The sequence below is a fragment of the Macaca thibetana genome, chromosome 4 (assembly GCF_024542745.1).
Source record: "Macaca thibetana thibetana isolate TM-01 chromosome 4, ASM2454274v1, whole genome shotgun sequence".
In the NCBI taxonomy this organism is placed as follows: Eukaryota; Metazoa; Chordata; class Mammalia; order Primates; family Cercopithecidae; genus Macaca; species Macaca thibetana.
The window spans coordinates 134,148,148-134,171,543 of NC_065581.1; the positions used below are offsets into that span (position 1 = coordinate 134,148,148).

Below are 23,396 nucleotides of genomic sequence, written 5' to 3' on the forward strand. Positions count from 1 at the left end.
TGGTGCTGAGAAGAATGTATATTCTGTTGATTTGGGGTGGAGAGTTCTATAGATGTCTATTAGGTCTGCTTGCTGCAGAGATGAGTTCAATTCCTGGATATCCTTGTTAACTTTCTGTCTCGTTGATCTGTCTAATGTTGACAGTGGAGTGTTGAAGTCTCCCATTATTATTGTATGGGAGTCTAAGTCTCTTTGTAAGTCTCTAAGGACTTGCTTGATGAATCTGGGTGCTCCTGTATTGGGTGCATATATATTTAGGATAGTTAGCTCTTCCTGTTGAATTGATCCCTTTACCATTATGTAATGGCCTTCTTTGTCTCTTTTGATCTTTGATGGTTTAAAGTCTGTTTTATCAGAGACTAGTATTACAACCCCCGCTTTTTTTTGTTCTCCATTTGCTTGGTAAATCTTCCTCCATCCCTTTATTTTGAGCCTATGTATGTCTCTGCGTGTGAGATGGGTCTCCTGAATACAGCAGACTGATGGGTCTTGATTCTTTATCCAGTTTGCCAGTCTGTGTCTTTTAATTGGAGCATTTAGTCCATTTACATTTAAGGTTAAGATTATTATGTGTGAACTTGATCCTGCCATTATGATATTAACTGTTTATTTTGCTCATTAGTTGATGCAGTTTCTTCCTTGCCTCGATGGTCTTTACATTTTGGCATGTTTTTGCAATGGCTGGTACCGGTTGTTCCTTTCCATGTTGAGTGCTTCCTTCAGGGTCTCTTGTAAGGCAGGCCTAGTGGTGACAAAATCTCTAAGCATTTGCTTATCTGTAAAGGATTTTATTTCTCCTTCACTTATGAAACTTAGTTTGGCTGGATATGAAATTCTGGGTTTAAAATTCTTTTCTTTAAGAATGTTGAATATTGGCCCCCACTCTCTTCTGGCTTGTAGAGTTTCTGCCGAGAGATCTGCTGTTAGTCTGATGGGCTTCCCTTTGTGGGTAACCCGACCTTTCTCTCTGGCTGCCCTTAAGATTTTTTCCTTCATTTCAACTTTGGTGAATCTGGCAATTATGTGTCTTGGAGTTGCTCTTCTCGAGGAGTATCTTTGTGGCGTTCTCTGTATTTCCTGGATTTGAATGTTGGCCTGCCCTACTAGGTTGGGGAAGTTCTCCTGGATGATATCCTGAAGAGTGTTTTCCAACTTGGTTCCAATTTCCCCCTCACTTTCAGGCACCCCAATCAGACGTAGATTTGGTCTTTTTACATAATCCCATACTTCTTGCAGGCTTTGTTCATTTCTTTTTCTTCTTTTTTCTTTTGGTTTCTCTTCTCGCTTCATTTCATTCATTTGATCCTCAATCGCTGATACTCTTTCTTCCAGTTGATCGAGTCGGTTACTGAAGCTTGTGCATTTGTCACGTATTTCTCATGTCATGGTTTTCATCTCTTTCATTTCGTTTATGACCTTCTCTGCATTAATTACTCTAGCCATCAATTCTTCCACTTTTTTTTCAAGATTTTTAGTTTCTTTGCGCTGGGTACGTAATTCCTCCTTTAGCTCTGAGAAATTTGATGGACTGAAGCCTTCTTCTCTCATCTCGTCAAAGTCATTCTCCGTCCAGCTTTGATCCGTTGCTGGCGATGAGCTGCGCTCCTTTGCCGGGGGAGATGTGCTCTTATTTTTTGAATTTCCAGCTTTTCTGCCCTGCTTTTTCCCCATCTTTGTGGTTTTATCTGCTTCTGGTCTTTGATGATGGTGATGTACTGATGGGGTTTTGGTGTAGGTGTCCTTCCTGTTTGATAGTTTTCCTTCTAACAGTCAGGACCCTCAGCTGTAGGTCTGTTGGAGATTGCTTGAGGTCCACTCCAGACCCTGTTTGCCTGGGTATCAGCAGCAGAGGCTGCAGAAGATAGAATATTTCTGAACAGCGAGTGTACCTGTCTGATCTTGCTTTGGAAGCTTCCTCTCAGGGGTGCACTCCACCCTGTGAGGTGTGAAGTGTCAGACTGCACCTAGTGGGGGATGTCTCCCAGTTAGGCTGCTCAGGGGTCAGGGACCCACTTGAGCAGGGAGTCTGTCCCTTCTCAGATCTCAGCCTCCGTTTTGGGAGATCCACTGCTCTCTTCAAAGCTGTCAGACAGAGTCGTTTGCGTCTGCAGAGTTTTCTGCTGTGTTTGTTATTGTTTACTGTGTCCTGTCCCCAGAGGTGGAGTCTACAGAGACAGGCAGGTTTCCTTGAGCTGCTGTGAGCTCCACCCAGTTCGAGCTTCCCAGCGGCTTTGTTTACCTACTTAAGCCTCAGCAATGGCGGGCGCCCCTCCCCCAGCCTCGCTGCTGCCTTGCCGGTAGATCACAGACTGCTGTGCTAGCAATGAGGGAGGCTCCGTGGGTGTGGGACCCTCCTGGCCAGGTGTGGGATATGATCTCCTGGTGTGCCTGTTTGCTTAAAGCGCAGTATTGGGGTGGGAGTTACCCGATTTTCCAGGTGTTGTGTGTCTCAGTTCCCCTAGCTAGGAAAAGGGATTCCCTTCCCCCTTGCGCTTCCCAGGTGAGGCAATGCCTCGCCCTGCTTCAGCTCTCGCTGGTCGGGCTGCAGCAGCTGACCAGCACCGATCGTCCGGCACTCCCCAGTGAGATGAACCCAGTACCTCAGTTGAAAATGCAGAAATCACAGGTCTTCTGTGTCGCTCGCGCTGGGAGTTGGAGACTGGAGCTGTTCCTATTCGGCCATCTTCTAGAATTACTTTCTTTACAAATTTTCCTGCTTTACAGTAAGTCAGACTAGCTCTGTCTCCATTATTTTGAATGAACAAAATTTTAATATTCCTGTGTAGGCATATACATACAATTTATTACAAAGTTTTAAGAAACTTTGGTCAATGGAATATATTCTTCTGAAAGTTGGAATATATCATTTGACCAAACAGCTTATAAAATATGATGCAAAAACAAATATTAAATCAGTTTACTGATACTGTTGCATTGAAGTAGTACTAATCCTAAGGCATTCTTTCTTTGAGATGGGGTCTCCCTCTGTTGCCCAGACTAGAGTGTAGTGGCACAATCATACCTCACTGTAACCTCCAGCCCCTGAGCTCACGTAATCCTTCTACCTCCGTCTGCTGAGTGGCTGGGATTACAGGCACAAGCCACTGTCCCCAGCCTGAGGCATTCTTTTAAAAATATATCTAAAGCAGCAAAATATTGACAAGAATTCCATGTGCTGAACATTCTGAATATCTGAACACTATGTAAATAGAGGCTATATCTAAACTTCAATGCCTGACACAGTACGTCCCCAATAATTAATAAATACATGTTGCTTCAGTAAGTGAATAAAGTTTTCCATGTATATTCAAATATTTAGGTTTCTCATAAAAGTGCATAAAAATTATAATCAAAACCAACAGTACAATACACACGTAAAAGATTAAAAGCAAGTATAACAGCGATTATATGAGGGGAAAGAATGCTTTTCTCCCTCCAGCTTCTATTTGTTATAATGCTTTGTTGAAACTTTTGAAAACACATAAATATTTTTAATCAACAGTACCCAATACCTCTGGAATCAAGAGAAGAATTACAGGAGCAGTAATAACAAACCAATATCTTCGGGCTTATATTCATATTAAAGCTGGTGAGACTTCACATTCCTCAGCACACAATGGATCTTTCATCAATATTGGAAAATGCCTTTGTGAGAATATTTGCAAAGAATGGATGGAATTCTCAACGTTGCAAGCACCCAGTGAATTATTTAAAAGAACAATAGATGGATGACTAATTAGAAATGTTTCTTGAGTGCAGAGATGTTTATATTACCAAAGAAAAGCTCTAAGTCTAGCATTTTTTCCAGAGCAGCCAGGAAGAAAAGATTAAGCTTAACTGTGGGCATCAGTCCCAAATGATTTGCCCAGGAAGAAAAGATTAACTGTGGGCATTGGTCCCAAATGATGTGCCCTCAAAACAATTAGAGTTGCCTTCTCGTTGGCCAACTAATGATTTTAAGTACTCCTTGACTTGTAAATACTGCTTATTTGTTTGGATGCTTATTTACACGTTTTGCTTCACCCTATCCCTAAAAATAGGACTTAAGATAAGTCCAAAGAAGTGTACACTATAGTAAGTAAATTTAAAATAAAGAAAATGAGACAAAGGGAAACTAAAACTGTAAAGAAAACATGAAGCCAGGTATGAGATAAGTGCACAAAAAGAATAACGTATTCTAAATTCTAAATTCTAAATCCTATATTCTAAATTGAAGTACACAAGAAACTAAATTCTAAGTTTTCAAGTAACTAATTCTAACCCAAAGACAAAAGTTAAATGTTCAACATTCATTAGGTAAAAAACAACATGTTCAAAAGAAATAGCCCCTATATTAAAATTAAAAAGAATTTTTTCTTTTTTTTTTTTTTGAGATGGAGTCTCGCTCTGTCGCCTTGGTTGGAGTACAGGGGCACGATCTTGGCTCACTGCAACCTCTGCCTCCTGGGTTCAAGTGATTCTCCTGCCTCAGCCTCTTGAGTAGCTGGGACTACAGGGGTGTGCCATCACACCCTGCTAATTTTTTGTATTTTTAGTGGAGACGGGGTTTCACCATATTGGCCAGGCTGATCTCGAGTACTGGTCACCCCTGACCTCGTGATCTGCTCACTTCAGCCTCCCAAAGTGCTGGGATTACTGGCATGAGCTGCCGCGCCCAGCCAAAAAGAATTTTTTCTAATCAACTCATGTTATTTAACAAGATATAATCAACATTTTTAATACTTAAACACAGAGAATTTCCATAAACCTTTTTCTTATAAAATCATCAAATAATGCCAAAAGAATTACAGTAAAAGCAATTCTGTAATATCAGTTCTACAAAGTTTTACACAATTTTGTCTAAGTACCTATGCAATTTTTTTGATGGTCTGGCTTAGTCTAGAAATGTATTTCTCAGTGAGAGGAGATGCTCTTGTAACAAACAGAAAAAGAAAGGAGGGGCTGGGCACAGTGGCTCATGCCTGCAATCCCAACACTTTACAAGGCTGAGGCAGGACAACTGCTTGAGGCCAAGAGTTCAAGACCAGTCTTGGCAACATAGCGAGACCCCAACTCTTTAAAAAAAAAAAATTAGCTGGCCATGGTGGCGCACACTTGTAGTCCCAACTACCCAAGAAGCTGAGGCAGGAGGATCGCTTGAGCCTAGGAGCTCAAGGCTGCAGTGAGTCACGATTGCACCACTGCACTCCAGCCTGGGTGACAGAGCAAGACTCTGTCTTTACAAAAGGAAAAGGGAAAAGTATTATGATAAACATACCTAGTAAAGATGGAATAGTCAAAATATTTCCTCCATAGAAGTCTTGCATATCCTTTAGTTGACTTATTCCTACGTCTCTACTGTTCTTGTTATTAAAAATTGTGCCTCTTAAAAAAATAATTATTTATAGTTTTTTGTATACTGATCATGTACCTAGGGACTTCACTGAAGCTGTAAGTTTCTCCTATGAAACCTAATAATCTGTCTTCCTCTTGATTTTAAAACTTCTAGCTATCATTTGTTTTTCTTTGTGACGTCAACGAGCGAAGTTTCTACATACTCTCTATTAACCAGAAAGCTCCTCAATTCATAAAATCCAATATACTGCTCTCTGATCACACCTCCTGATTTTCCTTTCTCACTCTTGAACTTCTATTAACTCTCTTCTTCAGTCCTATTACTCTATTCTCCTTCCAAATATTAGTCCCATCCAGACTTCACTGCCTTCTCTTAATGTACGTCCAATAATGATCACATCAAACATTCTGCCACTCTCTTGACAGTCTTGTTCCTTTGTCTTTTTACCACACCTACCATACAAGTGCTCAAGTATGGATTAATTCAGTTTCCCCTCTCCATTCCCATAGCTAAATCCTAGAATAGTACTTGAGAAGATCACAAATTAGTACCATTACAAATTTTTGCACTCATCCCAAATGCACCTTCTGCACTGCTCTGCAACCCATTACATGCTGCTTATTAAACTTTCCCCTTCCATTTCCCTTGGTCACCATTCTAAACTTTCACCACTCTCCTCATGCCCTTATTTTATCTTCACTGCTCCCTTTAGCATATGAATCTCATTTGATGATATCTATAGATTTGCAATTTATACTTCAGTAACACTAAACTACTTGTAGGTCCCTAAATAGAACTTGATTTATTTGCATATGCTGTTCCCTCTACCCAGAATACACTCCTCCCATTTGTTCAACCAGAAAACCTGTATTTACACTTCAAATGTTAACTCAAATGCTATTTCTCCTATGAAATCTTCCTCAATCCAGCCCCCTTCTCCTGTGTGCCCACTATACTCTGTGCCTCTGCCTCTCATTACAAAAATTATTATTATTACTATATTGCACTGCAATTGCTTGCCTGTTTGTTTCTGCACAAGGCTATAAGCTCCTTAGACAAAAAGGATCTTTTTTTTAATTTTTTTTATTTTTTCAGTTTTCTATCCCAAGTATCTAGCTGGCACCGGCTAACTGCATGCTAAAGGAATGAATTATTCCTACTAAAGTATAATTCCTTGGGCCCAACATTATGTAGAAGAAATGAAATTTAGGGGTAATAAATTTATAAAAACCTTAGCTAAAACGAATGTGGCTGTGTCACTAATAACAATAGTGAATTTCACATTTGCAACCCAATTGAAATGCTGTTATGTAAAATGTATTTCAAATATATAACAGAAATCTTCTACTAAAAAGATAACTAAACAGCTCTACTTCTGATACATCTGAATGGATAATGAACTCAGTGAACTTAAACCATGTACCAGACAGCACAACTGACACTACACTAAATGTCATTCTAACAATTAATCTGAATGATAATCCAGCCCTATATGAACATTGACATTCACAAAAATATTTATCACAAATATCTTAAGAACACAAAAGAAAAACCAGCAATGAAACCTGATCCTCACTCCCTGCCAAACGTACACTTCAAAATAGGCAATTATTAAACAGCAAAGAGGCAATGTAACATTAAGCGAAAAGGATGTCCCAATAGATCACATACAACACGATGCCCTTTGTATTAAGTTAAAACCAACTAAAATGAAAATGCAAATACTTTGGGAAAATAAAAGGAAGTAAACACTGACTTCAGGATGATAGTGAACTTAATTGGAGGAAGGCAAAAGGATGCATTACTGAAAGGACAATATGGTTAGATTACTACCAAAGTACTAGCTTCTGTTTGGGGTGGTAGATTCCCAGGTAATTATCACACTGCTTTTTAAGAGATAGAGAGAGAGAGAAGGGTAGATACATAAAGAGAAGGAGGGATGGAGGCAAGAAGAGAGGGAAGAGGGGGCAGAGAAAGAAAACAGTAGAAGGAATAATAGATAGAAAGAAAAAAAACACAGAGCATGGACCAATGATGCAAGCGTGTTATGAACTACAGATTACTGAACCTGCAATTAGATGACATGACATGAAATGATGTGAAAATAAAAATTTCTCACAGCATGTAGGCTAATACCCAACCTACTATCTCTGGATCAAACTGAAGTCACTCAACCAGGTTATGATTTTTTCTGCTTCCAATTCCCTGACACTTTCAATTGTGCTGCACAAAGCAATATGTTCTCCAACACATGTGAGGTCTTCTGCTAACACCAATGGGCCTTCTGCTCAGAGAGTAGTCCCTCCAGGGGAGTGGGTGGAGGGGAGCGGCATAAATGGAAACCTTGCTGATTCACCAACTGGCTCTCTGGAATGGGAATAACAACTCCTACAAGCCTTTGAATAGGCAACCAGTGACGCCTATTCATTGATTCAGTACTTACCAAGTGCCAGCTACTGTATGCCAAATGTTGTGATAAGCACTGAAATCCTTCAGACTTATGATTGGGACAGTCCTAAAAAATACTTGAGTCTAGTCCATCATCTTTCAAAATTAAAAAATGTCAAGTCTCTATTACAAAATTGAAAAATATTGCTTCTCCAACAGACAAGATTTCATATGAGTGTGTTGCTGTTTTACCTGCTATCTCCAAAAGTGAGTTTATATGATCCCCTTCTGCCAGCTTCACAAATCCAACCTGATTTCCAAAAGTGCCAATCCCTTGAAAGGGCAAAGTCAAATGTTTTCCTTGGAGGAGTTCTTCTATGAATGGTTTCAATTCCAAAAGAGCATCAATACCACTAGTAAGAAATAATACATTTTTCAGTAACACATTAAGTAATAAAATATACAAAACCAAATAAGAAACAAAGTACCAGTTTTAGAAAGATGAATTCATTTTGATATTTGTACTAATTATTTTAAGGCTCAAAATACCTTCTAAATCTAAACTTTATGATTAAAACTGATAGACAGTTTTAAACAAAAACTATGGAAGAAGTAAAGAAATCTTTACCTAATTATAATTGCTATTAAAGACATGAAAATAGACACTATTTTACAGTTTACCAAAAAATGTTTAACCAAGTGAAATATGAACAACTCAAAAAATTACTGAAAATATATCCCAAAAAACCGAGTACCTACAAGAGATTACATTAGATTACATTACCTTACATTAGATGTCAATTTCTAGATTCTTGATGAAAGTACTAACACTTTTACAGTACATACTATTTGTGAGGCACTCTAATAAAAGTTAAAACACACTATCTCTTAAAATGCAACAGTCTCTATAATTAGATAATTTGCTATACTTAGACTCAAATAAAATACAACTTTAATTATATTCCCCAATTGTAACTGTAAGTTTGCCATATATACTTTAGCTATTTAGCCTATGCAATTATACGGCCGCTCTGTGTTGGAAGTGCTATATCTTTTCCTCTTCTCTCTTCTTCTTTCTTCTTCTTCTTCTTCATTTTTTTCTCTGTCTCTCTTTCTCTCTCTCTCTTTCTGTCTCTTTCTCTCTTCTTTTTTTCAGACAGGTTCTCTGTCTGTCACCCAGGCTGGAGTGCAGTGGTGGGATCACAGCTGACTGAAGCCTTGACCTCCTGGGCTTAGGTGATCCTCCTGCCTCAGCCTCCTGAGTAGCTGGAATACACAGGTGTATGCCAACATGCCTCGCTATTTTTTTTAAATTATTTATAGAGAGGTTCCCCTGTGCTGCGAAAGCTGGTCTCAAACTCCTGGGCTCAAGTGATGCTCCCGCCTTGGCCTCCCAAATTGCTGGGATTACAGGTGTGAGCCACTGTGTAAAAGCCACTGCCACACTTTTTTCTGCCACTGCAGAAAAGCCACTGCCACACTTTTCTTAATAAAAACAAATGTCTGCTATATTACTGAATTGGACATTACAAGATTTTTGATATTTGGAAAATTAGAATTACTTCTATCTTGAAGAGATTTTGGTATAGGTACTTTGAGAAAAAAATGAAATCTCACTAGAGGGCAGCAATTACTTAAAAAAGAACTAAGCACATTCATCCAGGGCTTTAAAACACCCTTCCAGTGGATTGCCATTCGTTTAAATTATTTTGATCAGTGATTTGTTCAGCCAGGTGTTTGAAAAAATCAGCATTTTTCTTGATCTTTCATATTTCTAAATTAGTCTTCAGGTAAAGTTTTTAACTGATTTTCATCTATGACTTCAATACTCAGTCTCATTTCTCTGAAACATTATATAGCTATAAGTATGGTACATTTCTCATTGTACCTCCCAATCCAGTTTAAATTCACTATTACCTAACTGTAGTTATGTTCATCCAAACAGTGCACATACTTTTAAGTCAGTATTTTCCTTCACTGTGTGCTATGAATTAAAGCATGTGATAACAGAACAGCTACTCCTGGCTCATTTATAAGTTGGGGGAATTCAAGATATTTGTTTTAAATGAAACTATATGTTAAACCAGACCATGAGAAAGGTTAACACTTTTCAGAGACAGTGAATTCTATGTCGTTATTCTTTAAAGAAATATAGATTATCTAAATTCAGTCCATTTTTCCAGTTCTCTAGTAGTATAAATCAGTAAATTTGTGCCAATAAGATGCCACTGATTCACACAGTAAGAAGGAATCAGTGTCTACTGGGAGTATCACTAATATTCGAATTATTTTAAATAGAATATGTTTTCAAGAGGGGCTTACAAAAAGGCTCCTTTAAGGTAAAGTAAGTAAAAAGTAAATGCATATAAGAAACAAAATTCTCAAACTGGAGTTCAGACCCAAAGGTTGTATTTCAAACAAAGACAGGACACCTATCTTTTCAAATCAGCAGCCGGGCTTGGCCTAATACATTTTTATTCCTTTCTTCTACACTATAAGGACACAAAGGAGTTTAGGTGACATCTACCTCAAGAAATTAATGATTTTTTTTAAAGTATCTGCACATTCCATATCCAATCCATCGATGGGTATACTATTAAACAACTAAAACTTGATATTAGACTTTGAAAATTAGGAATCAATACAGGACAAGAAACGGACAATCTAGATGTCTAACATATTATACAGTATAGGATAAAAAGTTAAAAATTAGAGACTTTTAATAAATCATTCACATAAACAATGTCTTCCCAGAAACCTCATCAATTCCATTCTAGCTGCCCCAAAGTGAGGTCACACCTTGAACCTGCCCATCACTTAAAAGTTGATACCTCTGCCCCTCCAGAATGGGTGTGGACCCAATCCAATCAGCTAAAGGGCCTTAATAGAAAAGACTGGAGTCCCCCAAGAAGGAATTCTGTCCCCAGACTGACTAAGGTCTTGAGACATCAACTCCCCTTCCGGACTGCCATGCAGATTCCAGACTTCTCCCTCAATCATGGGAGACAATTCTTTAAAATAAATCTCTCTACGTAAAGATATACATGTCTGCACAGACAGATATAGATAGATCTCTACATAGATACTCTCCTATTGGTGCTGTTTCTCTGTAGAATCCTGACCATTCTAACACACACAGAGCATGACTCCCTTCTCCCTTTCATTTTGCATAGCATCTTCTTTGGATTCTCTTCTTTCAAGAGCACCAGAGAACTGCTTTTTTCTTCTGATTGGCAAAGTGATCAAAGTCAGGCAAGTAAAATCTCCCCTCCTCTCTGTCCTCGCAGGATGCTCAAGGCTACTTTGGGTACATCAGCTCGGGACAGATCGTAAGATTGACCTCTAAAGACATGAGGTTCTACTCTTTAAAAGACATAACTACAATAATCATAATGGGTTGGATATTTTGAGTTATTAATTTGTTTCATCTTATCCTTTTTTATTTTACCTTTTCCTCAACCCCTTCCTAATTTAAGCCTTGCTCCTCATTCCCTCAGGAGATATAGCTGTTAAAGTAGCTAACAAAAGCAACCTGCAATTCATCCTGGCTTTGGTTTTCCATAGATCTTAGGCTTGAACTTAACACAGTGAGCTATATAGGAGATAACAGAGGAAAGGAAAATCTAAGTACAGATAAGAGTATCCCAGAAAATTGGGGGAAGAACAAGGTTTCTTTCAGATTGGAAAGCAGTAATCAATGACTTGTCTTCAACCTTTATGGCAGAACCCTGGCATGGGGGCGGTGGCGGTAGGTAGAGTACAGTGACTCTAAAATGACTAAGGTGAAACTGAAATTGTCCAGTGGCCTAGTAAAATGGCAGCTCTCATAGCTAATAATAGAGTGCCTACTATGTGCCAGGCCCTAGGCAAAGAGCTCTTGCATGTATTGGTACTATTATTGTCTCCATTTACTTAGAAAGTACATGATTTGCCCAAAGCGAGGCAGATAATAAGAGGTGGTTGCGCCATGATTCCAGAATATGTATCTAAAGTTTTAACCTAAATGGTCAAGTCCAGAGTGCTGATAATATGAGCATGGACAAAACGATTACATAACCAAGGGCTACCACTTGATAACCATAACAGAGTTTAAAAGTTTAGATTAAAAAGAATATTTATATACTTTACTCTGTATATTAACTATTAACTGGAATAAATTGTATAGAGACTACTTCTTTAAATTTAGAATGTCTCTTTGGGTTCTGCTGTGCTTACTCATATTAAAGTAATAATTTGGAAAATTATATTTAAGAAAAATATATTACTCACATGTTTACTTCATCTTCATTTAATAATTGCATCACCAGCAGGGTAATATGAAAGGAACCATCGCTGACCATTGCTTTGGCCAGTCGCTCATCTTGTTGTATTATTGCATTTTGCACGATCTTAATTCCTTTTATAATCTAATAACACATACACACATATAAAAAAAATTCCAGTGATTAGGTAAGCAAAATCTCTTTATGGTAAAATGTAAAATCAAGAAGAAAAATAAGCAACAACCAAAATTAGAACAACACTAAGATTCTTCAACCAAATGAATGCTTAACTGTCTGCTTGTTCTCAAACAGATAGCTGACTTGGACAGCTTAAAAGGATGTGTAAGATTTAAAGCATGATGATTGTCTATCTTAAGAGTACTGAACCCAACACCTTTATTATGAAGATCAGATTGCTATCTGACTGGAAAAACCTCTCAATGGCTCTGCATCTTTTCAGAAATTTGTCCTTGGAACACCCAATATGACTCAATAACTATGATCTTTCCTAAGAATAAGGCTTTATTCTTGCCACAGAAAGGTCAAGCCAGCAGACAACATTCCATTTCTGTTGGAAGCAATAATTATTTGTCTCCAAGTGAATGTGTCTGTGAACCCATTCCTCATGGCCTTTAAGATATTTTATGACAGCAATAATTTCAGTAGAAATGACTACTGTCATTTTTCCAGACCTGTGAGGAGGGTCATTACCATGAAGAGTTGTAAAGAAGTCCAAATGCACAGGTTAGAAGAACAGAATCTGCATCCAGAAATCCCCACAGACCTGGTCCATCATCTCCCTTCCTCTCTCAGCACCTGCTCCTCTGAAACAGGGAGAGGAATGATGCATCTTCCCTCCTCCACTTCCAGTTAGATACAATTCTAGTCAACTTCTAAATGTGAGTACATTGGAAAGTAGTTTGAATACAAAATAGCAAACCCAGAAAAAGAAACAACGGAGAAAAGAAAGCACAGAGAAACCCTAAGGGAACAGAAGACAGAAGCCCTGAGGCAGCAGAATTAGTGAGAGAAAAAAAGGAAAGAGTGGGGGCTGACAGTCAACGCAGAATCCATAAAAAAGCAGAGATAAGAAAAAGCTGATTCATGAGCATAACAAACTGTTCTGATACCAAAGTAGTTGTTTTATCCTGAACAATGTTCCCATTATCTGCGGAATGTGATTGTGCAAATCATGAGATGCTGTCCTTGGATCTCACTTCCCATTGACAGAGACTCTCTCCTTTGACCAAAACTCTAGTCAGGCCCCTCTGAGTCTTCTGCTTGACTAAGCCTAACCATGAGCTTCTCTCTCTGTCCTCGTAGAATCTGGTTTGAGCAAGAATGCTGCTAAGTCAGTTTAAAGAAATCCCCCACCCTGGGTGTCTAACCACCCTCCATATCTGAGCTATCTTATGACCACGGCCTCCCTTCAGCAATAATCCTATCCGGTCTGTTTAGCCAGAAACCCCTCATCCTTTCTCTCAGTAATTTTCCATTCACTGACCTCCATTCTGCTCCTTGGTTATAAATCCCCATTTGTTCTTGTTGGAGTTGAGTCCAATTTCTCTCCCCAAATGAGAGACCCCATTGCAGTGATCCCTGTACTGGTCACCATGGCCCCTCTGGAATACGGTCTGCCATACCATCTTTAACAAGTGTCATGAATAACTTTTTCTTTAGCATCATGTACTTTACAATAAATCCATATCACCCAAAATAACCTCAGCATTTCTCTGTTCCTTATAATCTGCAAGAGACCAACAGAGGAAATGGTGTTTTCTTAGTAGAAGTTATACAATAACACCTAACATTTTCCAACACAAGATGTCATTCGTGTGACACCCAATAAAAGAATATTCATAGCTTAATAAATAAAACGTTCCAAAAATAATGGTATACAAAAATCTTAGACAGTCACAGTTTACTCTATGTAGACAAAATGAAATTATAAACTTCTTGAGGTCAACGTCTATCTCTTCTACACCACTGTCTCACCACAGTGCAGTGATGATAATAAAAAAACCATATTTAAACAGCAGCAGCAGCAACTAACCTTTACTGTGTGCTCGCTAGGTTCTAGGTATCATGGTGAATATTTTACATATATATTAGCTCAGTGTAGCCTCCCAGCAGTCCCATGAGGTAGATATTGGTATTATCTCTGTTAAAATAAACTGAAACACAGACTAAAAATCTCAAGGCCAAATACTCCCCCTCCCCCGGCCAAAGCAAAAAACAACCTGGGAAAAGAATAAACTACATATGAAAAATATGAGAGAGGCACCTGGAGGAAAAGATCCAGGTGGGGTGAGGAGAAGAGGTAGCTAGAAAGCAATGGAATATGGAAAAAGACCAAGAGATGTACAAGGAGTTTGTCCATTTATGAGAAGAGGAAAGGGGAGAAGCAGAGATGTGGTCATGGACTTAAGAACTGAAACATCAAGGGAAGACATTTAAGGGGATTTTCAGAAAGTCTAACCAGTGCTATGGTTTGAATGTGTCCTCCAAAGTTCATGTGCTGGAAACTAGACCCCCCAGTTCACAGTGTGTGGGGTGGGGCCTAACGAGAGGTGTTTGGGTCATGGGGGCACTGTTCTCATGAATGGGTTAATGCAGTTACTATGGAAGTGGGCTTCTAAGAGAAGGATGAGTTCAGTTCCCTCTTGAGCCTGCTCACTTGCTCACTCACTCTCTCCTTGACCCTCTCGTCTTTCACCATGGGACAAGAGCAGCAAGAAGGCTCTTGCCAGATGCTGGCTGGCTCCTCAATCTTGGATTTCCCAGCCGCCAGAATTGTGAGAAATAAACTGCTCTTTATAAATTATCTAGTCTCAGGTAGCACAAAATGGACTAAGACACTATGTAGCAGAACACACTTGCCCTCAAAAAAAAGCCTTTAGTGTAAGTCCACATGACTCCACAATTATTTTAAAGTTGAATTCTGGCATTGCCAAACTTACAGAGTTGCATTAAAGATCATATTAGAAAAGCTATATGAAAGTACTTTGGAAGCTCTTCACCATTTGCCAAATATATAAAGTACACAACAGCGCCAATATTATTCGAATCAGTGGTTTTCTACCAGCACAATTTTGCCTCCCAGAGGACATTTGGCAATACCTAGAGACATTTCTGGTTGTCATAATTGGATAGGGGATTGCTACTTGCACCTAGTAGGTAGAATATTTGCATTTTCATGCTAACTTAGTCTTCATTCTAAGTTAAATATTAATTATATGTAAATTTAGGGCAATGTTCAAAATTCCATTCATCCATATATTCCACATTCTGGTGAAATGTCCCACATGGTAAAATAGTTTTAGACCATTAGTATCTTTGATTTATCCAGTAGCATATAAAACTATAAGTAAAAACTGTAAAATACTTTAAAGACTATTATTTTTCTCAAGTCACATAGTACTTATGCATGATTAGCCTCAAACTTATGAAAATTTTAAGGTTAATCTTCAAGCAATATATTTCTAACAATGCTTTGATTCTCCAGATTTATGTATTCCTTGATATAACTATATTTTTCATGCATTTTATTCTTAATTACATTCTTTAAAAGTAAAAGAAAAACACTTTAGAGTCTTCTTTATATGTCATATTTTAAAAATACCAATGACATCAAAGGCCAAAGGAAACTAATTTTTACAGCCATTATTTAAAATTCTATAAGGTCATTAAAGCTTATCTCTCACCATAATCCCCAGCCATTGGCAGTGCTGCACAAAGCACATTTTTAAAACCTAATACTATAAAGTCAAATTCCAATAAGACAGTGAAAGAAACTTGTAAAAATAAAAACTTTACTTAAATCTTAAATATTTCATTCATTAATTCAAGTTAAGAGAATAAAAGCTGATATTCATCTGCTAAATATCACCACTGTCATATTCCATATGCCTAAAAATGATGCAATTAAAAAATCTGTTTTCATATCTTTTAAACTTTCTAATTTAATCAAATCATATATGAGTTCAAAGGCAAAGTCTTAAAGTCAGCATGCCTCTACATGAGAGAGAAGAGTTACAGTCTGGGGGAAATGTCTTTAACCTCATCTTTTGATATTGTTCTTGGAATTTTCCTAAGCTGTTATTGATACACATATTGTTCCCAAATTTGTTGCCTCATTAAGATTTATTAGAATTATCACACTAATTTGCTACCTAATTTTTCTTAATTTTTTCTGCTTGTCCACAACTATAGAAAGAACTTGAAAAACTGATGATATAGCAATAATTGGAGTAAAAGTAAAAAAAAATCATCCTCAAATAAATAATGTTCTGTATCTACCAGTGGTATGTGCCTAACATACCCATGATGACATCAAACACTTTTACTATTATTTTCCAGAAAAGAACTGAATGCACTAATCAATGTCCATATTTTCCTAAGACCAGTAATTTTCACATTGCAAAATTATGAAATACAGAATTACATGTAACAAATGCCTTTTAAAATCCCTGAAGAGGCTGGGCATGGTGGCTCACACCTGTAATCCCAACATTTTGGGAAGCTGAGAAGGAAGGATCACTTGAGCCCAGGAGATTAAGACCAGCCTGGGCAACATAGTGAGACCTCATCTCTATTCAAAAAAAAAAAAAAAACAGAAACAAAGAAAGAAAAGAAAAAAGGAAGGAAGGAAGGAAAGAAGGAAGGAAGAGAGGGAGGGAGGGAAGGAGGGAGGGAGGGAGGGAGAGAGGGAGGGATAAACCTCTGAAGAAAACCCTTTTCTTCCATTAGTATATTTTAAAAACAAAGAAAGAAAGAAAGAAAGAAAGAAAGAAAGAAAGAAAGAAAGAAAGAAAGAAAGAAAGAAGAAAGAAAGAAGAAAGAAAGAAAGAAAGAAAGAAAGAAAGAAGAAAGAAAGAAAGAAAGAAAGAAAGAAAGAAAGAAAGAAAGCAAGCTGCTGAAGAAAACCTTTTTCTTTCATTAGTATATTTTTAAAACATGTCAAAAAATTAATATACTCCTAATTTCAATCAGCTTCTGACTGTTCCTTGATTTTTTCAATGTTGATTCTTACTACCTCTCAAAAGAAGGCATATAAAACCAATATATGGGTAAATCTAGCTAGAATTAATTAAACAATTCTAGTCATTTAAGAGACATTTAGGATTTACTATACCCCCATCGGAATGTTTTCTTCTTTTCTTTTTAAACTAACATGCAATTGAAAGTTAATGGAAACACATACTTTCATATACTTCCAATTAGGATTTTTTATGCAGCCATCCTAATCCATTTTCCAATTCTATTTGCTTAAAATATGAAATCAAGATTTTCCACTAATAAAGAATTCCAAACTTCTAAGAATGTGTTTTAAATCAAAGACCAGTGGAATTTTGAATACTTTTTTCTTTAAAACTAGATGCCAACATGTAGAGGCCAAAAGTAGAGCAACTCATTGTGAATACGCTAGCTTCCAAAAGCTTGTTTGCAGGTCACTTAATTGGAACTTGGAATACAGTCTTCCATTGAAACAATGTTATAAATGCTACTTTTTTCCCAAGCCTTCCCACTTTTAAAAGCTCATAAGTAATTTAAAAAGAAAATTAACATTAAACACTTTGCAAACAAAAATGTGCTCATGCAGAAGATATAAAATATAACTCCTAATCTTGCCTGATTCCTACATCTCTTCCCCATATTTGTATGTAAGCTTTCTAAGTGGTTAACTACAAATAAGCCTCTTGAAAGGGAAACATTAAATTATTTGGTTTCAAGGTCACTTGAAACCTGCATTTCCCTCTATTATAAGTTACCCTACCTCCTCCAAAACCAGTAAACTGCTGTTGAACCTGTATTATGAAACCACCATTACATTGCATTTATTATATTTAAGTGTTCTGGTTATAACTTGGAATGACAGAAATACGCATCTGCAATGAAACAACAGCAGAGAGAGAAAGAGCGAGAGCGAGAGAGTGCGCGTATGTGTGTGCACCTACTCTTGAACAAACACCAGTCTAGGTATGGGCATTCACTAAAAACCTTGCGAGGAAGACAAGTGTCAAGTTGCAAGGATGACAAATGACACACAGAAAGCTGTGAAAGCCTTTAGCTGACAGGAATGGGGCAAGGAAAGGGATAGTTGACCTAGACGAGGTGGTCATGGGTAGAGAGGTTTGAGCTGAGATTCTGGCATTAACGAAACCAAGAGGAGCAAGGAGAAAACTCCAGCCAGAGAAGGCTTTCCCTGGGGCCGAGGGAACCTGGCAAGCCCAAGGAAGGTTAGAAGAGCTCGGGCAGAAAAAGCAAGGGCTGAAGGGGAGAGGACAGAACAGACAAAACCTCAGAGAACATGGAAAAGAGGTTGTCTTTATCCTATCAATGGGAAAATCCTGAAGTATATAAGCAGGCTGGTGACATGGCTAGATTTGGGTTTAGAAAACAGTCATCTGAAGGAGGTATTATCACCCACCTCATTTTACACCTGAACAAACTGAAACTTGAAAAATGTTGGTAACCTGACCTACACATGCAGCGGAGTCTGTGACTCAGTTGGTACTAACAAGTCTGTCAGACCCAAAGCCTGCAGTCTTTCCAGCATTTACACAACCTTACAGGGGTAGAGAGGCAGAAACAAAGGCTACAGCAGGTTAAAGGATGAAAACTCAAAGCTGCCGACAGGACTCTCATCCCCTTTCTCCCTTCACTTTTGTGATGCAAAGTCTAGAAGTTAGTGGTGGAAGGAAAGAATTTTTCTCTCCTCCGTCCTTTCAATCCCCTTCCCCACGTTCCCTATCCCATCAGCACATCATCCCAGCAGTCTTCTCCGGAAGCGGTAAGAAGCCATAACACAGCTAGGAGGGGAGAGAGGGCAGACATGGGGGTGATGCAGAGATGCTGCTCAGTCTCCCCTAGGAGCAAGGAATACAGGTGAAGGGAGAAGCAGAAAATGAGCGGCCTAGGGAAAGTGACACTCAGAGGTGTTCATCGAACATCTAGACTGAGAGACTCTGTCAAATCAAAATACAGAACCTGGATTCTCTTCCAATCACAAATCACATGTCCATAGGGAAGTCACTTCAACTGTCTGACATTCAGTGTCCTTAGGACCTGGCTTCTGTCTGGCTGCTCATGAAAGTAGCAGCACCTCTCACTCCCTGAGCTCTTCTAATCCCCATAGGTATACGTAATCCTAACTTTCAAACTAAACAACTTGCAAGTATTTTAATATAATGCATAATTGCTGATTACACTAACTTTGTATTGCCTAAACACTTTTAAGGACTATTTCACTAGGACTTTTAATTTTTTTTTTTTTTTTTTTTTTTTTTTTTAGATACAGTCTAGCTCTGTCACCCAGGCTGGAGTGCAGTGGCGCAGTCTTGGCTCACTGCAACCTCTGCCTCCTGGACTCAAGCAATCCTCCCACCTCAGCCTCCCAAGTAGCTAGGACCACAGGTGCAAGCCACAATGCCTGGCTAATTTTTGTATTTTTAACAAAGACAGGGTTTTGCCATGTTAACCAGGCTGGTCTCAAACTCCTGGGCTCGAGAGATCCACCCACCTCAGCTTCCCAAAGTGCTGAGATTACAGGCATGAGCCACCACACCTGGCTCTCATTAGGACTTTTAAGAAGTATTCCTCAACGAAAGGAATCACATATGTGTCAGTAAAATCAGAATATGATTCTTCACTACATCAAATCTAAAATCTTCTATGGCTAGGTAACTCTTCTCTTGTTATGTATATTTTCTCCCCGGCTAAACTGTGTCTCACAGACTAGATATTTCCTAGAATGATACAACATAATTTATTTTTTCTTTTGATATTTCTTTCTTTCATTTTAATTTTGATTTGATTTTTAACAATTTGCTAGCATTCCCTAGAGACATTCTAGTCAAACAAGGGGAAAGGCAACCTGAAAATGTGCCTGGTCAAAGAGATTATAACCCACAAACAGAAATTCAAATCTGGCTCTTAAGTTGGGCCAAGGGGTACAAACAGTCAGTCTTCTAAGTGAGGTGTTCTTTCCTGCGGCATTGTAATTCCTACCTCACTGCTTCAGTAGCTGTAATGAGATGCAGTAGTTTTCTCTCTCAGGGGTTTCTCAGTAGGAGCTAACGGGCTGGTTCAATTTCCTATTATTTATTATATTAATTTTTCAGATTTTAATAGATTTCTACCAAGTTTAATGGTGCAATATTAAGTTGTTACAACACTGAGTAATTTTTTAAAGAAACTATGTTGAAATAATCACTATCATAAACAAGATTAAGCAGCAAGAAACCCCAGTTTACTTTCCCAACAGAGATCTCAGAATCCTCTTTTCTCAACTGGTCACTGCTCCCTACTTCCAAAGGGTCCCTCAGATAAAATGAACAAACACTTGCAAATGACCTTGACATGCCATCTGGCAACACTTTTTCCAGTGGGTTTTGCAAAATTACTGTTTAAATATGATTGTCTAAATATTTTTGGAGGCTGAGGTGGAAAGATTGCTTGAGTCCAGGAGTTCAAGGCTGCAGGGAGCTATGACTGTGCCACTGCACTCCAGCCTGGGTGCCAGAGCAAGACCCTGTCTCAGAAAAATAAATAATATTTTCCAAACTTGTTGTTTAAATACATTTCTATTACTTAAATAGAAATATTGTCTGTACAGTCCTGCCAAAATGCCACCAAAGACTCTTAGAAGCTGAGAGCAAGTGGGTTCATAAGCATTTAGTATACTTTAAATTTAGAATAAAATTTCACAGTAAAAATAATTTTTTAAAAAAATAGCACCTCTTTGTTGGTGATTGGAATGGATAGGAAATAGTTGGGTTGATAATCTTTTTGCTTTTTTTTCCTCTTCTTTACTTGATCACCCTTGATCCATTCATTTTCTTGACTTCTCTTCAAATTTATTTGAGGTTCATCAGTGACTAGAGGAAAAAAGTCAAACAATACGTCTAATACATTTAAACAAAGATAATACAGTCAGAAAAAAAGCAATATATAAGTAGCAATCATTCATAAGTGTCACTTTCAAATCTAAAGCAGGAGTTTGCAAACATTTCCGTAAAGGACCTCAGTAAATAGTTTAGGCATTGCAGATGACGTAGTCTCTGCCATCAACTACTCAACTCTGCTGTAGACAAAACATAAATGAGTGGGTACAGGTCGTGTTCCTGCTTTATTTTCAAAGCAGGGTGGTTAACCAGATTTGGCCTGAGGGCCTTAGTGAGCTGACTTCTGATCTGAAGCACAGCTCCCGGCACCACAATGTTCATAACACTAAGAAAGATCACTTTTCAACCATCCCGTACAGGTATATATGTAACTTCTAGGGCATAACCCCACTGTCACACAAAGTTTTGGTCTGTGGCCACTGTCACGCTATAAACTATTTGTTGCAAAAATTAAGAGAATGCTTTGGAAACTTCCATAGCAATGGGGCGGAATAATTTGGTCTGCTGAAATTTGATTTCTACTTTGTAGGTCTTTTCTTTTATTTCATTTTCTAATAATGCACTTTTATTGTATTTTACAAAAGTATCCATTGGCAGCAAACAGGAAATTTTTTTTAAAAACTGATCCTTAACAAAAGGTAATTTGAGAAGCATTTACAATACCACTTTTTAAAGTAATCCTTGTAAGATTCATTTACAACAACTAACAATTCTAATTATGAAGCATGCTCCCAGAAATAATTACTAAATCTGTGTGAAATGCCATCATCTTTTTTTTTTTTTTTAACAGATTCTATCAGGGCTTCCATATACATGCAAAACTACAATCCATTAATTGAGCTTCCAAGCCATGTCTTCTTGAATAGTAGTTCATTGCTCAAAATAGAGTTCCTCTGCAGGACATGGTGGCTCACGCCTGTAATCCCAGCACTTTGGGAGGCTGAAGTGGGAAGATCACTTGAGGTCAGGAGTGTGAGACCAGCCTGGCCAATAAGGTGAAACCTCATCTCTAAAAAGACAAAAATTAGCTGGGCATTGTAGCACATGCCTGTAGTCTCAGCTACTTAGGAGGGTGAGGCACAAGAATCGCTAGAACCCAGGAGGCAGAGGTTGCAGTGATCCAAGACCATACCACTGCACTCCAGCCTGGACAACAGAGTGAGACTCTGTCTCCAAAAAAAAACAAAACAAAACAAAATAGAGTACCTCACAGAGACTTTGTGAAAATTCAAATATATTTTCTGAGGTGTTATTTTGAAAAAGGAAGGGAAGAACCACTTTACCTTACATTCAATCCTATTCGGTTGGTTTTATCTTTGGGATCAACTCTAATAGACCACAGTAACCACCTGCACACAACCCCTTAAGAAGGACTGTGAAAAGAAGTCTAGGCTTAACCCACAGCCCCATGCCTGTGTTCATATGCAACTCTGCTTTAACTAAATTCCTTATTTTACGCATGATAAAACAGAAAAGCAGAAAAACTTTGCTACTGTATCAAACTGCTTCTCTACTGAAGTTCTGCACAACTAGTTAATATTACACATGAAACCACTAAGCAAAAATAATTGTTCTTATTCTGTTTATCTTTGAGGTATTAATAGTAAACAATTTTAAGTTAATGTCTCAAAGAGTATTTTAATGCTAATTTCTAAGAAAAATAGTACAGCATGTTTAAAATTAAAAAGCTAAGGATGTGTAGGAATAGATGTGTTTTCTTTCCACAACATATATTTGTAAGACCTAAAAATGGGGTAAACCAAGAGCAAGGTGGCCTGGGCTATATATCTGACCATATCATTATGAATTAAGGCAAAATTATCTGGTGTGTTTGTGCATCTATTTCATCACTATATCTCTCAACAATATGTCTAATGATTAATGTGGCTAATGATGGCTCTTCATGGTTAGAGGATACACATTTAAAATATAAATTATTATCAGCTTCTTTTACACATGTAAGCTTGCCAGAACTTTATAGATTTCATTACTAAGAAATTAGTTTGTAGCATTTTTATCTGTGTTGCAAGAATTATGTGAATTGTCTCATTCATGATGCCATTGGGTTTTATTTCTTACATAAGAGTTTTAATACGGTAAATCAAATCAATATATCATTGGGTTGCCTGCAATTTTATACATCGAAAAAAAAGTCCTATATCTAACTGTGGTAATATGAATATACTAATTTTGAACAGAAGCTACAAAATACGCTAATGAAGAACACATATATTTTAAATCCACTTCTAAATACATTTCTAGCCCACCACCACCTACTGTTAATAAATTAGTACTCTGAAAATGAAAGCCAATTTTAATATAGTTGGAACCAGAGCACCTGGGTTAGAATCCTGGCTCTCCCACATACTAGCTGTGTGACTGTGTGATTTTAGACGAGCACACAAACTCTCTTTACTCAGTTTCCCTGTGTAATTTTAGAATAATAATAATAGCTACTTCATAGGATCTTTGTGAGGATTGAGTGAGTTAATACATAAAAACATT

General features: G+C 37.8%; 1 protein-coding gene across 4 annotated transcripts in view; it reads right to left on the reverse strand.

The window, feature by feature from the left end:
* AKAP7 (A-kinase anchoring protein 7) overlaps positions 1-23,396 on the reverse strand; it is a 155,257-nt gene that overhangs the window by 115,670 nt on the left and 16,191 nt on the right. For all 4 annotated transcript variants that reach the window (XM_050786348.1, XM_050786349.1, XM_050786351.1 and 1 more), the window contains exons 3-5: positions 20,725-20,864; positions 11,993-12,129; positions 7,976-8,136 (exon numbers count right to left, since the gene is read on the reverse strand). In XM_050786348.1, the coding sequence (XP_050642305.1) occupies positions 7,976-8,136; positions 11,993-12,129; positions 20,725-20,864 (438 nt within the window). The remainder of the gene's footprint in view (positions 1-7,975; positions 8,137-11,992; positions 12,130-20,724; positions 20,865-23,396) is intronic.